The sequence below is a fragment of the Calonectris borealis genome, chromosome 9 (assembly GCF_964195595.1).
Source record: "Calonectris borealis chromosome 9, bCalBor7.hap1.2, whole genome shotgun sequence".
NCBI classification, from domain to species: domain Eukaryota; kingdom Metazoa; phylum Chordata; class Aves; order Procellariiformes; family Procellariidae; genus Calonectris; species Calonectris borealis.
This window is the reverse complement of record NC_134320.1, coordinates 11,826,283-11,847,529: the sequence shown is the minus strand read 5'-3', so window position 1 is coordinate 11,847,529 and position 21,247 is coordinate 11,826,283. Positions and strand designations below refer to the sequence as shown.

The following is a 21,247-nucleotide window of genomic DNA, read 5'->3' as shown; positions in this document are numbered from 1 at the left end:
TGGGGGCTTTGTGCATGCTGCCATTGCAATGAAGCTCCCCGCCAGCCACCTTGTCTCCTGGCTGGCTTTCGAAATGCAGCAGTGTGTCCCCCGGCCCCGAGGGACCAGCAGGCATCCTGGTGGGTCCTGTGAAGCTGCCCAGGGCTCCTCTCGGAGAGTCTCTCCAAAGCTTTGTGAACAGGATGGGAAGGTAACATGCTGCTTGAAGGGGAGGTATTCCAGGTGGCAGTCGCTGTGGGGAAACATGCCCTTTTAATCTTATTTTTTCTTATATATATTTTTATTTATTTTTGGCTCTGAACTAAAAAAAGTGATGTTTGGGATCCACTAGCGCCATATCTAATGCAATCTTCTGATGCCTTTTGGAGGCACTGGAGGATAGGGGGCTGTACCCAGTCAGCTTTGGTGTGGCCGTCTGCTGTGGCACAGGGAGGCCCGAGTGCAGCTTTTATGAGTAGCAGCTTCTCGCAGTGTTTTCCAGAGCTGGGAATGATGTGGACATCAAGCTAGCTTTGTTCTGGCCTCGACAGTATGTGCATGGAGGCTGGGTGAAGCTTGGGCTTTCTTGTCCTGCGTGTGCTTTTGTATTTCTAACCCAGAGAGCGCCTGCATGTTTATCTGTGTTCCAGCGGCAATTCATAACACGACATGCACACGTCCTCCCAAACCTGCTTTTGCTGCAATTTTCTTCAAGTCTCCTCTGTATTCCTCTTAAATATTTTTACAAGTTCACCCGATCTTTAGGCTGGTGCTTCTTGCTTGGCCAGGACAAGCCGACGGTTTACTTGCTCACTGGAGGGACTATACCTGTGCATCCTGACACAAGCCCTTCCAATCGTTTTTTCATTACCACATGCCCTGAAGTTGCCACAGGAGAAATTCTTCTGATTTCATGAAGGAAATGTCTCATTACCTCTGCTTGCCTCACCTTTAAGTAAGGAATGTCTTACTATCTCGGATCAAACATAATCAGTTGCAACTAGACTAGATTTGAGGCTAAAAGAATGTTTATTTTAAAACACATCCAAAGAGACAGTTGCTTATTACTAAGAGTTGCATCCTCTGGTGGCTGCAAGTATGCAGAGTAAATACCTGCTGGATCAAGTTCAGTGCTCTATTTGTTTTAATTTTTTAATTTTCTTTGTTAATTTTGTTGACAAATACTCTCCTTATCTAGTGTGGAAGAAATACTTATATTAAAGAAATAACCAAGTAGTTAATTTTCCATATGGTCCTTTGATCATGGTCTTGAATAGCGAGAGAGCCCAGAGTCTGTGTGCGTATGTGTTCCCGTGCCAGACTCCTGTGCCAAGAGAGCATCTGCCCTCGTGTAATGTAATAATTATGGATCTTTACAACTTGGATCTGCTTTCTTGGAGCAATGATAGTCTATGGAACGGGGAGAGGGAACAGAGGGAGAAAAAGAAATTGGGACACCTAACTTTAGGTGCCCAACTGAGGCTCGTGAGTTAGGAGCAGTACGGACTCATGGCCCATAGGGGAGTCAGATCTGAATTCAGATTGCAGGAGCTAAGCTGTTCTTTATCTCATATGAGCTGCAAGTAAACAATGTGAGGTCAATGATAAAGAAAATAATTGAGTATGGAAAGTAAAACCCCCTTATTACCTCTGACAAATCGTGCTGTGCTAGAAGTGAAAATGTCTACGGCAGCTGCTATATTGGTCTTTTCAAAGTTGGTAAGCCCTTGAGCCTAGTTATTAAAAGATATTTTCACTATACGTTACTGGACTAAAGGAGTTGAAAACAACAATGCCAAAATACTCAGATGTTTTGTGTGTCCAGGATAGTGCATGAAAGATGACATCGATTAATCTTCATGTCCTTTGACATGAGACATCTCTACATGTCAGATGGCTGTAGCTGTGTTATGAAAGGGCAAAGGTGCAGCATTTTTCTGTTGAGGACAGTTTTGTCAGATACCGACACTGGTGTTGGCAAGTCTCTAGGGTGAACTAAGGAGCTCTTCAGAGCATCTTGGCATTTGCTAAAGGTTTGAATGTTTGCAAGCGCAGAAGTGCTGAAACCGTAAGTGTATTTTATGTCACGTTGGGTGACAGTGGCTTGCGAGGGAGTGAAGGATCAGATGGAAAATGCCAGTTTGCCATAGAAAGGCTGAAAAGAATGTGGATAATTTTTAACATGCACAACAAGTTGTTGCGAGTTGTGTCTTCCAGAATTCCATGGGGAAGATGGAACACACAAACCAAAGGACTGAAAGTGCCATAAAGAAATATATTCCTACCCCTGGAAGAAGATACGATATGAAATGCCTTTATTGCTTACGGTTCACCCAGTGGCATTGAGCTGGCTTTTCCATTCCTTTTCTCACTTAAAATACAGTATCCAAAACAACTAAAGGCTGCAACAGCTTGATCATAATTTACATATTACAACCAACCCGTGGCTGCTCTGCCTTGCACTGAGGCTAGAGGGGAGGGAACGCGGCTACTGGCCTTGGTGTGTATAGGATGACATTTGCTATAAGACATGCCATGCTGTCACAAATAAGTCATCTTCCTGGACTGATGTTTGCTGCCCAGTGACCTCTGTCCAGTGTTTTGGAGGAAGGAAAAGCATTATTCAGTCCTGGTGAACTTTGGCTGGCGTTCAGGGCTGTATTATCACAGATGCGGCTTTCAGCCTGAGCTGTGGCTATTGCCAGTCCTTGTCAATGATTACTCTCTAGTTAGTAAGGCTATACAGTTGATTCTGTTTAGGCATTTCTTCAGTGTGTGTTTGCACATGCACACATAATAATAATAAAAATAATGATGTCTGTGTCCTTCACATCTGGTTCTTATGAGTATTAAAGATGAAATTCTTTTTTTTTATACTTCCTGCTGGCTTCACTGATGAATCACCATCGATTTTAATGGAAAAGACCACCAGTGGAAATTTTTGCCTCAAAATAATTTTCTTCTCCATCTGATAATGGAAGGAATAATCAGGTCTTTGGTCTTTGGTTGGCAAACTTGGACATCGGAAAGGAAGGTGGTTGTACCGTAGTAGCTTTACTCTAATGGTGTGGTCAGTGATTTCTGGGCATTTAAATAAAGGTGGGTGTGCTGTGAGACGTGATGAGGTAGGAGCCGAAATGCAGGCAGCATTGCTTGTGGAATAACCTTGTAACTGAGAGCTCAGGGAGAAGTGACCTATAAATCCATCTTTTGCCAGTTTTAGTTCATACTGGTACCGTCCCTGCAATTACGCAAATGTTAATATCTAAGTTACTAAACTGGCCAGCTCCAGATGGATTAATATGTAATGGATAACATGTAGATGATATTTAATCATGAAGAAAACTTTGTTCTGAACAAGATGCTGCCTTTTTTGTGTCAAATATTCGAGGTGTCTTGCCAGCCCCTGTATCCCTGTTCTGTATTTAGCAGGGGACCATGAAGCAATGAAATGTTAGACATCTGTCTTCACTAAGAGCTTTGGTAATGCTACTCTTGTGAAATGCTTGTATATCAACTAGGAAAAAAAATGATCATTTGTTTAAAAAGAAACAAAAAATAACAACATTAGTAGGTGTTGATGTTTCTATGTAAGCCACAGTACAGGAGAGACTCTAAACCAGAGGTTTTATTTATTCTCTCTCCTGTGAACAACTTGTTGTAATGTCTAAGCACCTTATAAATATTTATGAGTGTGTCCTCAAAGGAAAATAAAATTTATATAATGGAGATGCAAAGTGGTGTTAAAGGAAGCAACTTTCCAAAGGTTCCTACACAGTTATACTGTGACAGAACTGGGATAGTAAATCAGACCATTACATCCCATTTTGGTAAACGAGCCATCATCCCATCCTTCTTATTAGTTACTTTTGCCTTGGCTGCTTTCAGAATAATTCACTGATTTTCTTCGTAAAATACAAATACTTTATTTGTAAGGAAATACATTATCTTTTTGTAACTTCACACTTAGGCAGGCCATGCAGGGATTGATGGCCAACAGGGGGTTGCAGTTAGCAGCAGGGAAGGAACAGAGAGAACATTAAACTCAATTTACGCTCCCGCTCTGGTCTTGCTCCTCAGCTGCCAGAGGTTCCTGAGCATCACTTGGGAGTTGTCCGTGCTGAGAAGCTGATGCTCTGTTTGCTGGGCGTGAACTTGCAGCACCGAGCTCAGCAGCGCTAGCCGCCTGGGAAGACTTGTAATAATGCTTCCGAAGTGGGAGGTCGCTGCCTTTGCTCTCCTCTCCTCTCCTCTCCCATTCCTCGTGCTGTTGGGGGGGACAAAATGTTGCAGTGGTGGCAGCATCTCTCCTGCGGCCGGGGATTCAAAACTGTATTTGAGCAGTGACAAAGTGCATGAGCAAGAGGCTAATTCTTTGTTCCTCAAGGTTGAAAGGCTTTGTGCAAATCTCTTTGAAGTCAGTGAAGGACTTCTGTCGCTGCAGTGGGCTTTGAATCTAACGCCAAGTGCTCAGTTAATTTACAGTGTGTGTTAGTCTTCTGTTAGCTGGCTTGTGAATATGAAATGGTGCTGAGCGAACCTTCAGAGAATATATTGAATGTGCAAATTTGCACACTGATCTTGATCTTTTCAAAGCAATATGACTGCGGATATATGTTGAAATACCCCCCGGTATGTTGCAGAGGCATTCCTCTTTGGTCTTGTATGTGCTGTTTGTATGTGTTTGGTTGGCAGTATGAGCTCTGAGGTTTTCTTTTAAGTTATTCCACAGTACTTTAGGGAACTCAACTCTCATCACTAATAAAATAAAGCAAAACACTGGTAGGTCTTGCCTTGTTAACTGTTCTAGCTGTTGTGTTTCCCACTGTTCCAAAAAATATAAAGCTTTATAAGATTTAACATATTCCCAGTGCAAAGCATGAATATTTATAGGCAAAGAATAAGACTTCCCATTTTGAAATGTCAATGCTATGAAATTGCTTTTTTGGCAGGCGTGATTAAGCCACACGGACTTCCAATAATGTTTTGTAAGTTTTTTCCTTAATTATGGCTTAATTTAGGTCTCTGAGTTTAACAAAAGAGAGCAGCAAAATATTTTTCTTGTGGAAAATTTTGTTTGCATGGAATACAAATCCTGTATTCCTTGTGGGTATGATTTTTTAATGTGTTTAAATGTGGAAATCCCATATTTTCTTAGCATTTCTCAAAGCATATACGAAATAAAAATAGCTGATACTGTGTGTTTAATACAGAATTTTGAAGAAAATAGTTTGGAAAGTACACGTGATTACTTTTTTTCCTCCGAACACCTTGAGTGAAATGCACATGAGGCTATAAGACATCAAGCAAGAGGCACAAGATTCTGTCTCAAGCAGTAACTGCTGCAAGAGACAAATTAGCAGCAATTGTGCTTTCATATAGTTGTTGTTAAATGCACCATTCTGACAACAGCAATAAATAGAATAATCTGCGTAATTGTATTTATGTGGCGTTGATCTGCTTTTTCTAGAGAAAATTCCTTTTCCCAGATAAAATAATCTTCCATTCAGCTGTAAGTGGAAGAAAGCCCCTTTAGCAGCTGCATAGATTTAGGGGAATGTTTCTGCACAGGCTTAATACAGAATTTTGATATGGACCTCTCAGTGAATTTGATTTTTGGTGAACAAAATACAGTAAGGGCACTAAAAATACCTTGCTTTCCTGTGCAGATTGGATAACAGGATATTCACTCAAAAGATCTAGATAGAAAAGCACAGAGATGATGTGATTAAACTAAGGTAGATTTATTACTAGATTCTTTTATTTTCTTAAATTGATGTAATAAATGTCTCAGACCTGCTCAAAGATAGAGTTTTGAACAGCTTTGAGCTATTCCTGGCTTAGTACTTAAGTAGAAACAGCAGAAGTGGTGGAAAAACAGGATCATTTTGGAAAAAAACATTCAAGCAGTTTCAAATCCTCTGCCGTGATCATGCTTTTCTGACCCCCTGCAGCCTTGCATTATCAAACTGAGAATGTCTTAGTCTCCCTAATATTCATGTTTGAAATATGATACAAATAAATAATCTGAATAAAATAAAAAGGGAAAAAAAAGTGGTTAGCATCACAGCTACCTGGGGCCTTGCTAACATGAGGTTAGAGATGCAGTCACGGGCTCTAAAGCTGGTCTTTCTAGGGAAGCTGAAGAGAGTGAAATGCCTTGAAACGCAGAGACTGAACATTTTTAACATCTGGGTTTGAATGGTGAAGTCAGCATCTGAAAAAGCAAATATCTGGAAAGAGTTTGAAAACTGTTTTACTGAAGATGATGGGGAAATTGGGGAGTTTGTGGGGGGGGTGCTTTTATTTTCCAGATACAGGAAGGTTCCCTGGGATGACAGAAAGTAACGCTGGAGTCTGCTGTCTGTGTTTCACCTATCTTTGCTCTTCTTTGCAGGTTACATATTTGGGTAAGGTTTCCACAACAGGGATGCAATTTTTGTCAGGCTGCACAGAGAAACCAGTCATTGAATTATGGAAGAAGCATACGCTCGCCAGGGAGGATATTTACCCAGCTAACGCCCTACTGGAAATTCGTCCTTTCCAAGTCTGGCTGCATCATCTGGACCTCAAAGGCGAGGCGACAGTTCACATGGATACCTTTCAGGTAGCACGTATAGCCTACTGCACTGCTGACCACAACGTCAGCCCAAACATCTTTGCTTGGGTCTATCGGGAGATCAACGATGACTTGTCCTACCAGATGGACTGCCATGCTGTAGAGTGTGAGAGCAAGCTGGAGGCCAAGAAGCTGGCCCATGCCATGATGGAGGCCTTTAAGAAGACTTTTCACAGCATGAAAAGCGATGGCCGGATCCACAGGAACAGCTCGTCAGAGGAAGTGTCTCATGAATTTGAATCTGACGATGGCTGACTGAACTCATTCACAGTTCAGCAAAGGCAGAAATGGCCTAGGGAATGAGAGCTGATAGATGAATAAGCAACAATTGAAATTGGGGAATGAAAGGACTGCCAAACACTTGTCTGACCACCCTTTTAAATCAAAAGAGCAATTCAGTACCTACAGATATGCATCATTAAAGTAATTACGTTACATTGAACTCTGCTGCTGTTGTAAAAGTGAGAAAAAAAGCTCCCTCCTCCATCTCTCTCACCCATCCATCACTGTCCCTTTCTCATCTCTGTAGTTCAGGTGCATACCATGAAGTAGAGTCATTCCTATTTGTCTTATAAGACTGGTCAGGCAATTTTATTAGTTGCTTCTCTGGCGTTCCTAGCTGGGGGCTGATGCTGATGCAGAAGAGCAAGTAGACCTGGAAAGCCCTAATGGTTCCCGAAGAATCTTTCTCCATGATGCATCACAAAAATCCTTTGACCGTATGTAGGCTAAGACAGCCATACATAGCCTTTTAGACTAATGGCCTGACATTCTGCAGTTAATTCACATTTCACAGATAAAAAAATGAAAGAAGATGCTTGTATGTACACATTATATCATATGCTATTCTTTATTTTATTCATTGTACCTATTTTCTTAATATACCTGCTGCCACGTCTTTCACCCAGCATCAGTAGTTGCAGTTTCAGGCTATATACTGCAGGATACCAAAAAGGGGTGGGCAAAAATACTCCGCGATGGCAAGGGGTACAGCAAGCCAGCACCACTATCTGCGCATTTTCCAACCCTGATGCCCTCCGCAGGAGGGGGGCCCACTGGTAAGAGTTGAGGGACACTTGGGTCTGTCGGTGTTTGAACTGTGACTTCTCATCAACCTCAGGTCTGAGCATGGTAGCCTCAACTCCGTGTTACTGGTCTCCGCATTGCTGGTTGAGTGGCCCTGGTGGGATGGAAGTGGCACTGGTAGTGCCTCGTCGCACAGCCAGGGCTGCGTTGCGTTACTGTAAAGATCAAAGGAAACGGTCCCGTAGGAGTCAGGTTTGAACATCTGTTCTGGTTGAGAAGCTCATGTTAAGATTCCCGTATCTTTCCTTGTTCACAGGTATACAGAGTCATGCCTTTCTTAAATGCAGATGTTTAATAAAACTCAAATAAAAGGAAAACTTTGTTTCACTTGATATTTTTTAAGGCCGAGAGCAGATCGATAGTTTGTGCTCCTTTATACAATTTTGTTCATAATCATGGTAATGTTAGGGGCACTAGGGCACCTTACAGAAGCCTTAAAAGAAAGCTAATCGAAGCAGATAGCGCTATGTCTGTGTTTTGTGGGTCTGTATGTTTGTACGTGAGAGTGTATGTGTGAGTCCAGTGTTAAAGCATGTAGATTGAACGTGGGGACATATTGAGGAGGGCCCACACCTCTTGAAAATATGCTTGTTGCTTTACAATGTATGTAAACTATTCTCCAGCATAAATGCATTCATACTTTAATAAAAAAAATGTTTTGAGTTAAAGCTTGGGAGTTTTAAGCTGTCTTTCCAATGCAAACTGTGGTTTTGTTTTATGTGTGTGGGTTCTATGTTCATTTCGTTTAGTGGAATGAAAATGTTAATTTATTTCCATTTAGTATTACATCAGTCTCCATGAGAATTACCTTTAATATTCTTAAATTATTTTCTTTTAAATATTTAGGTAAATTATTGCTGTGAGATTTTTTTTTTTAACTTTGCTGTGTGTGGACATGATTTATAATTTCTGCTTGGCAGGAGGTGGCAGAGATACCCCCCCCACCACAGCTGGCCAGTTGAAATGAGCTCTGCTGAGTGGGAGCAGTATCTTGCCCTGCTTACAGAAGTCGCAGAGTGGCTCAGGTGCAGCATTAGATGGGGAATAAAACACCAGGCCAGCAGCTTCCAGAACTGTTTCTCTCTGAATCTTTAGATGATCCAGTGTTTCCAAATATGGGTCTAAAAATGATATTTTTTTTTTCTTCCCACAAAGCTCATTTGGAAGTGGAAGGTCATGTATGGGTTATATTCTGGTCAAAAAAAAAAAAAAAAAAATCTGAGTCCTGCCATGTACATATCTGTCTTTTTGACCAAAGGCAAAATTAGGCAAAACTTCCTTCAACTTTTGACAAATTATTTTCTTCTGCTCAGAGCTGTAATCACGTGTTAGTTTCTTCACGTATTTGGATGCTCTGCCACCAAAGCTGCTGTGAGTCAGCGTGTGAAATCCCCTGTTTCACCCTCTCAGCCAGATGTCCCTGTTGGCCATGGAGTGGTTTGACTGCGAGTCCCAGCTCTGAACTGAGGGCTGCTTGAGTGTGCGAGGGGGAGAAGGAAGATACCAGCCCTCCTCACCCACAGGAGGTGAGATGCCTCCTGCCTGCCCTACAGAGGACTATGGCAGATGATTTGGGTTTGGGATTTCCACTTCTGGAGCAAATACTTAGAAGTGTGGGATGTATTCCTGCCGTGGGGGTGAGTGTGATCCTTCCGACTGACACAGCCTGCCCTTCTCACCAAGCAGTCCAGGCCAGAGCACAACTGGGCAGAAGTTGTCATCATTTTATTTTTAATCATGGTCTTTCCCCTAACATGCTGGCATCTGCTGAAGAGATCCCATCTCCCTAAGTCACCTGCAGGTGGGGGTTATGCAAAGAATACCATTGTTGGGGTTTTTGTTGTTGTCTTTTTTTTAAATTAATTAATTAATTAATTTATTTATTTATTAAGGACAGTCTAAATTTCTGCAAACAATGCTGGCTTTATTTGGAAGCAACACACAGAAACCATAGACAGAAATGCAAAAGGTTGCTCCAATGTGCTTTTACTCTACACCCTTAAGTGGTGTCTTGCTGCTCCCCTTGTCACGTCTGTGACTGGCAGCATCTGCCAGCAAGAGCCCTGGCTATGGCGTTACTCCCCCTTGTAGCCCCCAGCCATGTGGTGTTACCCAGAACAGGAATAATCTGCGAATGTGATTTTTAAGCTGTTTTGTCTGCAGATCATTGTCTATGGTGGTGCTCCGGGTCAGGGCTCGGCGTCATGCGTTGATGTTGGCAGCACCGCGGTGCACTCGCTCAGTGATGAGGATGCAGGTTACGCGGTTGTGGTTTTGGACTGTTGTATTTCATGGCTTGCTGTCAGAGAAATCAATGCTTTTGGGAACACAGGGCTTCCCTGTTTGCTAGTTGCCTATGTGCATTTGGAAATCTGTTTCTAGGTGCTGATTAGGACCCTGAAGGGACCGTTACACAAGGTGGCTGCCGTGTGTGCAGCGCTTGTTGACCTTGCACTGATTTACAGTGGGTTGGGGAGTTCTCGCAAAGGTATTTGATATTGTGGCGTCTGCGATAATTCCTCAGTGTTTTGGAGGCTGTGGATTACATGAGAATTTTGAATGATAAAAATAAAATACAAAGGCGAAAATTCTAGTCCTTGTGATTAGAAAATCGGACCCTTTGAAACATGAACTAGCTATTTTCTAAGGGTTCAAACATGCAAGGGAATATGAGGGAATGTGAATCCAGTTTGTCTTAGAAAACATGAGATTTGAAAAATAATCAGTATCATGAGTTTGGATCCTTAGATAATTTGGAATTCAGGCCAAATCCCTCTGCATTATCAACACCAAATGTGTGATGTGATTTGCATGAAGGAGAAAAGCTTTTATTCCTAAATTGCGAGCATATCAGTTATCACTGAATATCAGTTGCCAATAGATACCGGAATGAAACATCAAGTTAAACTTTTCCTTCAATTAATCTGTTGAAAAAGAAAAATCATAAAGTTTCCATCAGAAGTCACTTCCAGTTGGCTGAAGACTTTCCTTTTCAACTACAAAGAGCCAGTTTTGGATCTCACTGCATCCCGCTGTGGGTTGACGAGTTCCTTTGGCGTCAGCCAGGAAAACATGTAAGGGATTTCTTTCCCTCTTCTGTTTGTAGGGGAGAGTAGAAAAGGGTTGAATATCTAAGTGTGTTACTAGAACTGCAGAAAAAGTAGAGAGCATTTAGGTCATTACACCTCAACATCAATTTGCAACATCACTGGTGTTTTGTCAAAGTGATTTTCATAATTTTTCTAACTACCTTAAGAAAAACAGAAGTAAGTGTTATTCTATATAGAGTATTTGTTCAGTTTTCAAGCTCTGAAGTCTAAATATCTTCTGTTCATACCAAGTCTTCTGTGGAGCTGTGAGTGAATGATTGTAGCTCAGGAGCCGTTGTGCTATGGGGAGAGCAACACACCGCACCAGTGAGCACAGGTTGCTTGAGAATTGCTTAGACGTGTATGGGGTTTTTTGCCTATGGAGAAGCAGAAACGCAGAGAGTAATATTTTTCATATTTTAAACTTAAAGGCGCCTAAGAATAGCTTAATGTTTAAAAAAAAAAAAAACACCCAAAACATAACCAAAAAAACCCCTCTGCAGCTGGTTCCACTCCCTAACTTTCCAGTAATGAGTGGCTTCATTTTTACATGAAAAAGCAGTTGGACGTTGCCAATGAATTGCATTTAATTTTCCTAAAACCTGCAAATAAATGGCATGTGAGCGAGAAGCCTTTACTTCTTAAAAAGTCCTTTTTCTTTAGTGGGAAGCAAATTAACTTGTCTATCTACATGCAAAATTTGATATACTGTATGCATTATTTACCATTTACCACCAGAGCTGTCCCACTCCATGCCCAATTAGCTGCTGTAAGAATGATGTATGATTGGGCTCATTTTTCCCTGTGGCAGTGAATTATTAATTTGTGTATAATTGGGAAGTGATAGCTTAAATGTATGGTTGTTATCCTGTAGACTAGAGTGTTCAGTCTGCCAAGAGTTTACAGTAAGAGAATATATCCTTTTGTGAAAATAGGGACATGCGTTATACCTTTTTTCTAATGTAATTTTAAACAGATACAGGGTGTTTTTTTAAAAGTTCCTTTTTTGTAGAAGTCCATTAAAATGCTTCCTTCCTTTCATTGTACAATTGATCACCATTGGCTGCTTTTACCCATTGCCCCAAGTCTCTTTTATCTCCACGACAGGACTTCTGCGCTGCCCTGGGGCCAGGCTGGGGGAAAGCCGGGGATCGTCCCTCCTGCCCCAGCGGGACACATGGGCCAGATGCTCGTGTCCCTGGTGCTGCGGCCGCAGGGAGTCTGGGTGCCTGCGCCAGGGACACGGTGTTTGCAGGAGGCTGGGCTGGGACAGAGGAGTCGCTGGGTGGCTGCAGGAGGCTGTAAGAAAGTTGGGTCAGGCTGTTGGTTTGAATTTTTATAGCTAAGTTGCACAGGCTAAGCTTGAAGTTTGGGAAGACCTCTCTTGTATGGCAGTAATTAATTGTAAGTGCCATGACAGTTTCTTCAGTTAGGATTATAATTAATTTTGATCAGAGCTGTTAAAGCAGATACAATGATTTATTGAAAATAGTTGTATGTTTGGAGAGATGTTATCTTGTCTTCTGCAGTGCCTTCCCTGAAAAGGGTTGCGAAATATGTTGGAAGCACAGACATGATGCACGTGCTGACCATGTGCTGCAAATGGGATTAAAGCTGCAGGCTGTTAAAGGGCACGGCAAGGGCCCAGCAGGGAATAATGGAGATGGCGAGGCTGAGATTTTTGCTGTCTGAGCATGAACTGGATATGTGAAAACCTGGGTAGTTCATCGTTCTTCAAAGGGCTTCCCCAAACTGAACAGTTCAGTGAAGACTGAGGAGTGAGGATAAGCTTTTGGAGAGCTTTCTGTGATCAGTACAGCAGAGAGTACGGTTGAGTGATAGGAAAGTCTTCACTGGAATGAATAAACGTGATGTGCTCGGCTTCCACGGCAGCGATGGGGTTAGGGATGCTCTGGTACGGCCGGTGCCTGGAGGTCGTTGGGTTCGTGTGGGTTGGACTCCTGCCCAGTACCGGGACTTCATGGGGTGCATCAGCAGCAGCGAGTTGTCTGCGGCAAGGTGCTCGGTGGGCTCCTTGGGTGGCACCGTCCCTGTCCATTCTCCTTTTCCATCAGTTGGTTGATTTCAAATAGTTACATAGCTGATTTACCCCGCTGAAAGAGAGGGGAGCTTCAAATCGCGTATCTCGGCAAGAGATGTGGGTTGCTGCAAGCTCTTTTCAGAAAAACTGGAAGTGACAAAGTAGGTTTCTAATGTACAACTGAGGAAGCGTTAAAAATACTTGGAGTAACAATCTCTCTCTACTGAGCAGGTCCTGGCAGTGCGTTTAAAGATAATCCTAACACTGTGCTAACAGCCTAAGGAGACGAAGCCAGAGCCTGGCACAGGAACATTTTAGCAATAGGTCATGCAGGCGGTAGGCATGATTTCCAGTTACTGCTAGAAAGATGGGAGGGGGTGTCTGCGGAGGTGTTTGTCTTGGTTTTTTTAACGTCTGTGGTGGAAGGTGTATGTGAAAAGGCTGTTGATGTTTTCTCATCAGGAGAAAACTGCTCACGTATTAATGCACTGACTTGTTTGTGTGTTTACATTGGCAAGGTGAAAACACCTATTGAAAACATGCCCTTAGAAAGAGCCCAGCTCTGATGGCAAAGGAGTGCCTTTTAATTACTGTGCATGTTGCATGGTACAGAATCCATGTGGTCCTTCACAAGGGGACTATTACTGTGCAGACCGGAGCATCTCTCTCCTTTCGCAGCTTCCACCATCAGAGTGGGAAGATAGTACTAGATAACTTTTATCTATTATGCTTTGATTTGTGTTGTGTGTTACATTCTCTGTTATTTTCCTGTAAATTGTGTTGCTCTTGGAAAGAGAGGAAACATTATATCCTATGAATAATGCATAATGTGGCTGGTACGTTTTTCTGTGGGCAGTATAGATTTTCTGAGAACGATGGACAGGAGTGGATTTCATTCTTGGAAGGCGAGTAATTTTTCGAAGTTGATATGGGTCATGCATGTGAAAAAGTAAGTTATTGCTATCTCAAATTAGTTACCTCTCATTTAGAGATAGTAGAAATAGGTTTAGACATAATTACTGAGGATATAATTAATCAAGGTTTTCTTGCACAGTTGTGTTAAATTGTAGTGGCTGAGTGCTTAGTACCATGCTGGTGCTCCCTGGCTCGGTCTCATCTTTAATGGATTCCAGATCTGGTGGTTTCACATAACAGCAGCTTTTCCAGATCCCAAGACTATAATGAAATATGCAGAGGAACTTCAAAGGAAACTCCTCTAGAAAGGAAAAACGAGGTTAAATGATGATATAGTCAACTGTGGGATATTTTTATATCCATAAAAGATGTCAGGCCTATCCCAATGCAGAAACAGGTGAAATCTGAAACTCTGCTTGACTAATAGACCGTGCTTCACATCTACCCAGGCGCTCCTAAATGGTTTGGGACCTGAGTCTCTCTGGGGTTTCCAGGTGGATTTCTTTGTTTCTTCGAGTTGACTCTGGCCACACAAAGAAAAGGCGTTTGTGTCTCCCTTCCCTGTTTCTAATAGTCTTTGCTATTCAGTGGCAAAGCAATGGCCCGGGATGAGCTGCAGCCAGGTCTGCTGTGGGAAGAGCTGTGTGATCCCCGCACCCGCTCCTCTGCCGCGGCTCGGCCGTCCTGCTTCGCCTGTCCTCCGCGGCCCCGGGAGGAGGTCACCGTCACTTCTAATGAACCCTGCTCTGCTCCCTGGGCCATCGCAGTGCCTTCTGCAGGTAGCGTGCTCTGATTAAATTTGTGTGACCTGTCAGAAAAATACATCTTTTCCTACCAGTGTTGTGGAAATGTTTACATGGTAATGCGTTAGTTTGTGCTGAGCAGAGGGAGAAAGGCCACAGTCTCCTTCCTGCAGTTTGCAGAAGGATGACCAAAAGTAATTGCCCAGAGTTTACTAATTGACTCGTTACGGGGCTCTGCTGGTGTGTGTGCAGTAGGGGAAACACATCTGTACCGCCTCAGGTCGTTAAAGTCTTGATGTCAGGATGGTGGCATGGCCCAGGACTGGTGGTCCCAGTTGGCACATGCGCCTCTGGGGCAGCAGCCACCGGTGGGCATGCGGGAAGGCACGTGGGGCCAGGACAGCCCTGCCGTCGCTGGCTGTGGGGTGCTCTGGCAGCTCGGCCGAGCCACGGGCCGGGGTGCCCGGCAGGCTGATGGCGCTTCATCTGTTTGCGGGATGAAGCGATGCTGAATTGTGCTGAGCTTTCCTAAGGCAGCACGGTCTCGTGCAGCAGGTTGCCGCATTCCCTGCGCCTTACTTACAGAAATCCTAATTTATGCCATTAGAAACGTTAAGAACAAAGAGTTTCAGCGTGGTTCACATTTTGCCTGCGCGCTGCAGTGGGTCTCAGCTAATTCATCAGCAGCGGTTTGTTCTGCTTGGAATCCTGGAGAACGGCTCCTCTCCCAAGGTATTTCTTCCGACTTAATTGCCAAGTTATAGTGAAATATGAGGTTCGTTGTTGTCTGCTGGAGCGCTGGGGATTCTGTTTTGTTGGCACATTTTTCATGACCTCGTGTCAGCAGCATAACTAGGCTATGAGATAATTTGTATGCTTTAGATGAGCAGCTGCATGCATCTTAGCTGGAGAGAGAAGTAAGTGTCATCAGTCCAGCGGAGTTAATTAGGCAAAACAGAATTAACTCTAATCTTGTAGGTTAAGTGATGTCAGACCATGCAAGATATATGTAACTTTCATGCAGGTGGAAATCAAAATGGTCTGAACTGGTATACACCAAGATTTAATAAAAATGAGAGAAACCATAGATGCAAATGTGGAAAAAAAAATCTACAGCCATTTAACAACTGAAAAGGAAGAAGTGTTGTACCCTTATTTCCCTGTGATGCTTTGGTTCTGCAATGGCTTTCCACTCATTTCCTAATTAAACAGTTTTGAGGTTGTAAGGAAGGAGGACCGCTCTGCAAGCCCCGTTCCTCGCCCTTGTGCTGTTGCAGGTGTCGCACGGTTATCACAGACTTTTGGAAGCTATTGAATTTACTGACATTTTGTTGGCAACAGGGATGAGGGTTAAATAGTATAGGAGAAACAGAAGAAGCAGACTTGTAATGGTGTCTGGTAATCCTTAAACTGCCTCTCCTGTGGAAACTGCGAGTTGCTTTCAGGAACGATGGAGGACAGATTCTGCACTGGCTTTTGCCCTGCAGAAACCTCCCTGCATGGGAGGTAACCAACGCTTTGGCAGCAGACCTGGTCTCTGAGATGTCACCCTGAGGAGAAAATGGTTTGACATTAGCTTTGTACTGATAGTCACAGCATTTTTCTTATGTATTTCTCAAAAACTCAATGTACTGAGTGTGTTTTCAGTGTGTAATATTTGGGTGGAGGAGTCTCATCTTAGCTGTCTTTTGGAAATCTGGGAATTACCTTGAGAAAAAGATTTAGGGCAATTTATTATTTGTGGTTCGGAAAAGCAGCAAAAGCGTGTTATTAAACTGCTTTTATTGAGTTTTGCTGAGCCACAATATCTGTCATCCTGGGCGTCCTTGACAGCTTACATGGTTTGGGTGCTTTCTGATGAAAATACAAGAAAAAAGCCCCTGTAGTTTATTATAACAATGCAATTATTGTAACTTGTACTGTGTGATGAGGTATCACCTCGCCAGGTCTTTCTGCCACGTGCTCCCAGGGGGGAGCGACATGGTGGGGGAGGCCACTCCCCATCCACCTGCCAGAGACGATGCGACCGGAGGTGGCTCCACTGTCAAAACTAAGCCATGGTACAGATAAATGTGAGCATAAAAAATAGGTGGGAGACTTGTGGAAAAGCACCTTACCTTGGTGCCTACTGCATGGAGCCTGGTGGTCACAGCGGAGCTCCACCTCCTTACGTCAGCGTGAGGTACCAGATGTTGCAAACCCCAGTCCCTTGTCTGACTGATGGTTTCTGGGATGCCATACTGTGGCACATCACCTAAAAGGAAAAGGAGGACCATCATTGCATTAGCATGTTGTTACCTACTTGAAAATTTACACGGGATTGTCACATCATGAACATTTTTAAACCAAGTAGGGATTGCAAGATTTTGTCCAACTCGGTAATAAATGAACATGTGCTAGCAGAGAGCATAGCTCAGGAGAAAAACAGCAGAAGTTAGAGGCTCCATTCCTCAAAATCTCATTACCCCATTCTCGTTTGTTGGTACCTGTTTCTAAATTCAAGGAGTCCCACAGTGAAGTGCCGAGATAGAAAATCTCATGATGCAAGCAAAAGAAAGAGTTTAATGAGTGCTGCGTGTTCTACATCCCATAATTTGATCGGTAAGCTCTCAGACTTCTAGAAATTGCTCTGAAATTGGCAGCCCAAACTTAATATCTTCTACCATTTTGCCATCACATGCAATTTTAGTTCTCAAGTGACTCCAATTTTAAACTCCCAGTGATTTAAACAGCTGCATTGTGCAAAGGCTGGAGTGAGGACATGCTTTTGTAATCAAGCAGCCCAACTCTAAATTTTATGGCATGATGGTTACTGTGCCATTCAAACTATGCCCCATTACACAGAAGTGCATTCCTTTGATTTTACCAAAGAGACCATAAATATAACAAGAAGCATAGCTGGAAAACATGATTTCATGCCTGGATTTTTCAGCTCCTGCTACTACAAAGAATAAATGAAGTGGTCTCTGAAAGGGGCATATCTTTGCAGTGAATTATGTTTATATTATTTGTATGGCTAGCAGAGCTCATCATTAAGCTTACCAGAAAATATATGCCTGTTACAATGTTTAGAGAAACAGAGAACTCAGTTTTCAACTCAAAAGAATAAGAATGTAACTTCCTATTTCAGTAGTTTATTACGGTGGAGGCTCAGGGCATGGGGAGAGGAGGTTATTATGCTTGATATAAAAATGTAAAAGATGTTCCATAAATGCATAAATAAAATTAATCGTCAGCAGTCATATGCTTGGCAAACTATACGGCTTATTTGCCTTAAAATTTCTTGTTGTATCCTTTCCCTTTCCCCCCAAGGTGATGTAATGTTTTCAGCTCTGAAAACCTGGTTTCAAGAAAGATTTGGCTCCAAAATGGAAATCTGCTTTTGATTCAACATTAGGTCCTAGCAGACAGGACTTTTCAGTCCCATTTGTTTGATCATTGCAGCCTTTCTTCAAAAAAAGGCCCCGTGCGTGTTGCCAGCCGTGATTGGCCTGCGAGGTCTCTGTCAGTAACACTAAAGCTTAACCAGGTTCTATCATTAGTTCACCACCAACACGAAATAACTGCATAAATGCAATCAAAATTTCAAAATAAAAACGAATAGCTATACCATCTGGCATTAGTGAAGCAAAAAATAAAGCAGCATGCACAGGTATAATAATTGAGAATTTAATTTGGGTAATTAAGTTTAATGCATAATAAAATTTTATAGTAAACATTTAAAATGCTCCTAAAAATATAAGGGCTTATTTGCTCAATGTTTTATAGAAAGGTACTTATTACAAATAGATCTATTGGGTAATTTTGCACTGTGAGTTTTTATGTGAAGTATTGACTTACATGAAAGCCCGAGTGCAAGCCATTGGCAAGTGATTTCAGCTGGCGTTGGATTAGATCCAGTGGGGCAAAGGGCAAGCTTCATGCCAGCTTTAAAATATAATTGCTTTCTTGCAAACCTCAAATCAAGTATTTTTCCTTGCCAACATTGGTGATTTTTTTCTTTTTTTTTAATGTCCAAAAATATTTATTACTTTCCCTCCCCCCTTTCCCCTTCCCACCCTCATTTTGCTTGGTGCTTCCCTGAGTGGTGAACCTGGTGTCCAGGCACGTTCCAGCAACGTTTGCAACAGCCAAAGGCAAAACAGTACGGAGCCGGCCCCTGCCCTTGTCCCACCAATGCTGCTGTCCTTGGGATCGTCAGCAGTCAGCAATCTTCCCTGCCACTGCTGCGCCGTCTTGCCGAGGGCAGGTTGGATGCCATCAGTGACCAAGAGGAGATGACAGATAGATGAGCCCTGGCTGAGGTTGCGGTCAGGTGGACCAGTGGGGCTGCAGAGGGACAGGGTTAAAGGCTCCTTGCAGGTCTCTGTCCCTGCTTCCTTCTCAAAGGACATTTGCTAAGGAGGTCAGACGAAAGGTTTAATCAGGTTAGTCCCACCTCTGATTTTCAGTGCTTGGGTTGATAGCCCATGGGCCCCGCTGAAAGCATGTCAATAAATGGGCTTCAAGGCACTGGATTTTGGACATTATCAGAGGGAAGGTAATAACAATAATGCTGGGCTGCAGATTAATGCCTTTAGAAATGTTGAGATATCGGTAGCAATTTGCTAAATTGTTTATGGGTTAACCACAGCTTCAAGGCTCAGTGTGCTGTGCTTCACCATCAGCTCACTCCAGAGAATCAGGAATTCTTGTCTGGAAGCAGCTCAGAGGCGCCGGGCACGGGCAGGATAATGCCAGTAGAAAACCCAAGGCAAATTGTGCAATTTTACATTTCTGTGGGTAAGCAGCCAAAAATTCTTGTGTGCACTTCAAGGATAGCAAATACTATTTTTTCTCAGATGTAAATGTAAGAAGACCCAGTAAAATGTAATATGAGTCCCTTCAGTAGCCGGGAATTACCACACCAGGCAGAGCAGTGCTCGTTTTGTGCATTGTCAGGTCTTTGAAAGTGGCTTGTGCTCCAGGCTACAGATGATCATCTTGTAATGCTATACCTGCCCACTGGAGGACTTTTTTCTCCAGTCTCATGAGTCTGCCCTGAAATATGAGTGTTTACAGCTTTTTAAACCTATTTACCTCATTCAGGACCATCTGATGATGTTGTTTTCTGTGGAAATGCCTAATTTGTATCTGAATCCTATTAAGCTATTGAATGCATGGATAACATGTGGCAATGAGTTAATAGGTTATGCACATGCTGTGCAACTTTTTTTTAAATCAGTAGTAAATCTTTAAAGCTGTTTAAAATCTGTTTGCTCCCCCGTGCACAATTCTTCGCTCTGATATAGTGATAATGGGTAAAATCACCCCATTCTTTCCTGTTCTGCCATTATTTATGCAACTGAATATGTGCCCTTGTGTTTGTGTCTGCCTCAAACTGAAAACTTAGCATATCATGGCTGATTTTTATTTCCTTCCTATAGGTCTCCAAGTTCTGCTCTGTACTCTCTGTAATAGAACCAGCCACTCAATCTGAGTTGCAATAAAACTCTCAATATTTCTCTTGGAGTGGTGCTTCCATTCTGGGCAGATCCTCTGCCTTGGTACTGGAGAGACTGCTTTAGACTTGCACCAGTGGAAACATTTAAAATCATCCAGAGCATTTGAAAATCTGATGGTTTGTAAGCAGTTTCTCATGCTCGACGAGCATCAGTGGAAGAAATATGGCCACAAGCACCTGGAGACTGGTGGGCAGTGTGTTTTGGGGCAATGCTGGTTCCTGAGGCTGGCCGGGGATTCTTCCTAAAAACCTGCCCTTGGTGACAAATATTCTTGTCCTTCAAGTTTTTTTACATTGATTTTAGAAAGTCAAGCACTCCAAAGCTCAGAAATGTCAAACATAAGGCTATTTGGACAACTTTAACTCCGCTTTATTTTGCCAGTGAATGGCAGACACTGATTACACACACCTGTTTGGTGAGCGCGTGGTATTACAGCACTCGGGGAATGCTGGAGGGCTCCCGCTGCTTCTGTAAGCCCTGCTCCTACTGGTAACAAATGAGGGAGTCAGGATGTGGCTGGGAAAGAGAGACCAGATTGATGGTGGAGATATTTGAATACCAGCCAAAAATATAATGTAAAAGTAGACCTGGCTTGAATAGGTTTATGTCAGGGGCAGGAAACCCTAAAATTGAGGTCATGTAATAATGAGTTGAGCTGGGGTAGATGTCCGTGTCTTTGCAGAAAGCTGCTTTCTGTTGATACCATTACTTGGCCTGTTGACTCCTCCGTGGTTTTCTCCATGGAAGAGTTTTCTGCATTCAGGATTGTGGAGCTTGGTCAGTTTCCTTGCTGAAACGCAGGTGTCAGCAGCCGCTACAACTGCTGTGTCCTCTCCCATCCTCTGGTTTTTCTCCCCCTTCGGCTGACCTTTCCTATCAAATAAGCCAACTCCCCCAAACCCAGATTTTCTTTCATTGCGCTGCTCGCTTTTCCCGTACGCTATGCTTGCTGTCCCACGCGAGGTCTGGGCTCTCCATTTTGATCGTGGGAGTGTGGCCAAGAGGCCATTGGCGTTCGCTGTGGGACACAGGGCGATGGGTCTGTGCTTTTCGCTCCTTCCTTGGGCACCACTGGATGTTAGTAGCACCTGACGTAAGGGTGGTTTGAACATCACCTCTATGCTTCAAGAGGAACCCTCTCCTTAAAATCTCTGACAGTGGGAAATGGGCTTGCTTTTATCTTCTGTGTTGGTGTGCTGGGGTGCCAGCTTTCGACACACTGGCAACTGCAGCCGAGATCATGGAGCCTTTGGTTGTGCCCAGTTCTGAGG

At 43.1% G+C, this 21,247-nt stretch overlaps 1 protein-coding gene across 2 annotated transcripts in view; it reads left to right on the top strand.

Annotated features, from left to right (window-relative positions):
• PID1 (phosphotyrosine interaction domain containing 1) overlaps positions 1 to 8,355 on the top strand; it is a 90,894-nt gene extending 82,539 nt beyond the window's left edge. The window contains exon 3 of one of the 2 annotated variants that reach the window (XM_075158234.1): positions 6,377 to 8,355. In XM_075158234.1, coding sequence (XP_075014335.1) covers positions 6,377 to 6,853 — 477 coding nt within the window. In that variant the 3' untranslated portion in view covers positions 6,854 to 8,355. The remainder of the gene's footprint in view (positions 1 to 6,376) is intronic. The other variant, XM_075158236.1, reaches the window with a different exon arrangement.
• The last annotated feature ends 12,892 nt before the right edge of the window (positions 8,356 to 21,247 follow it).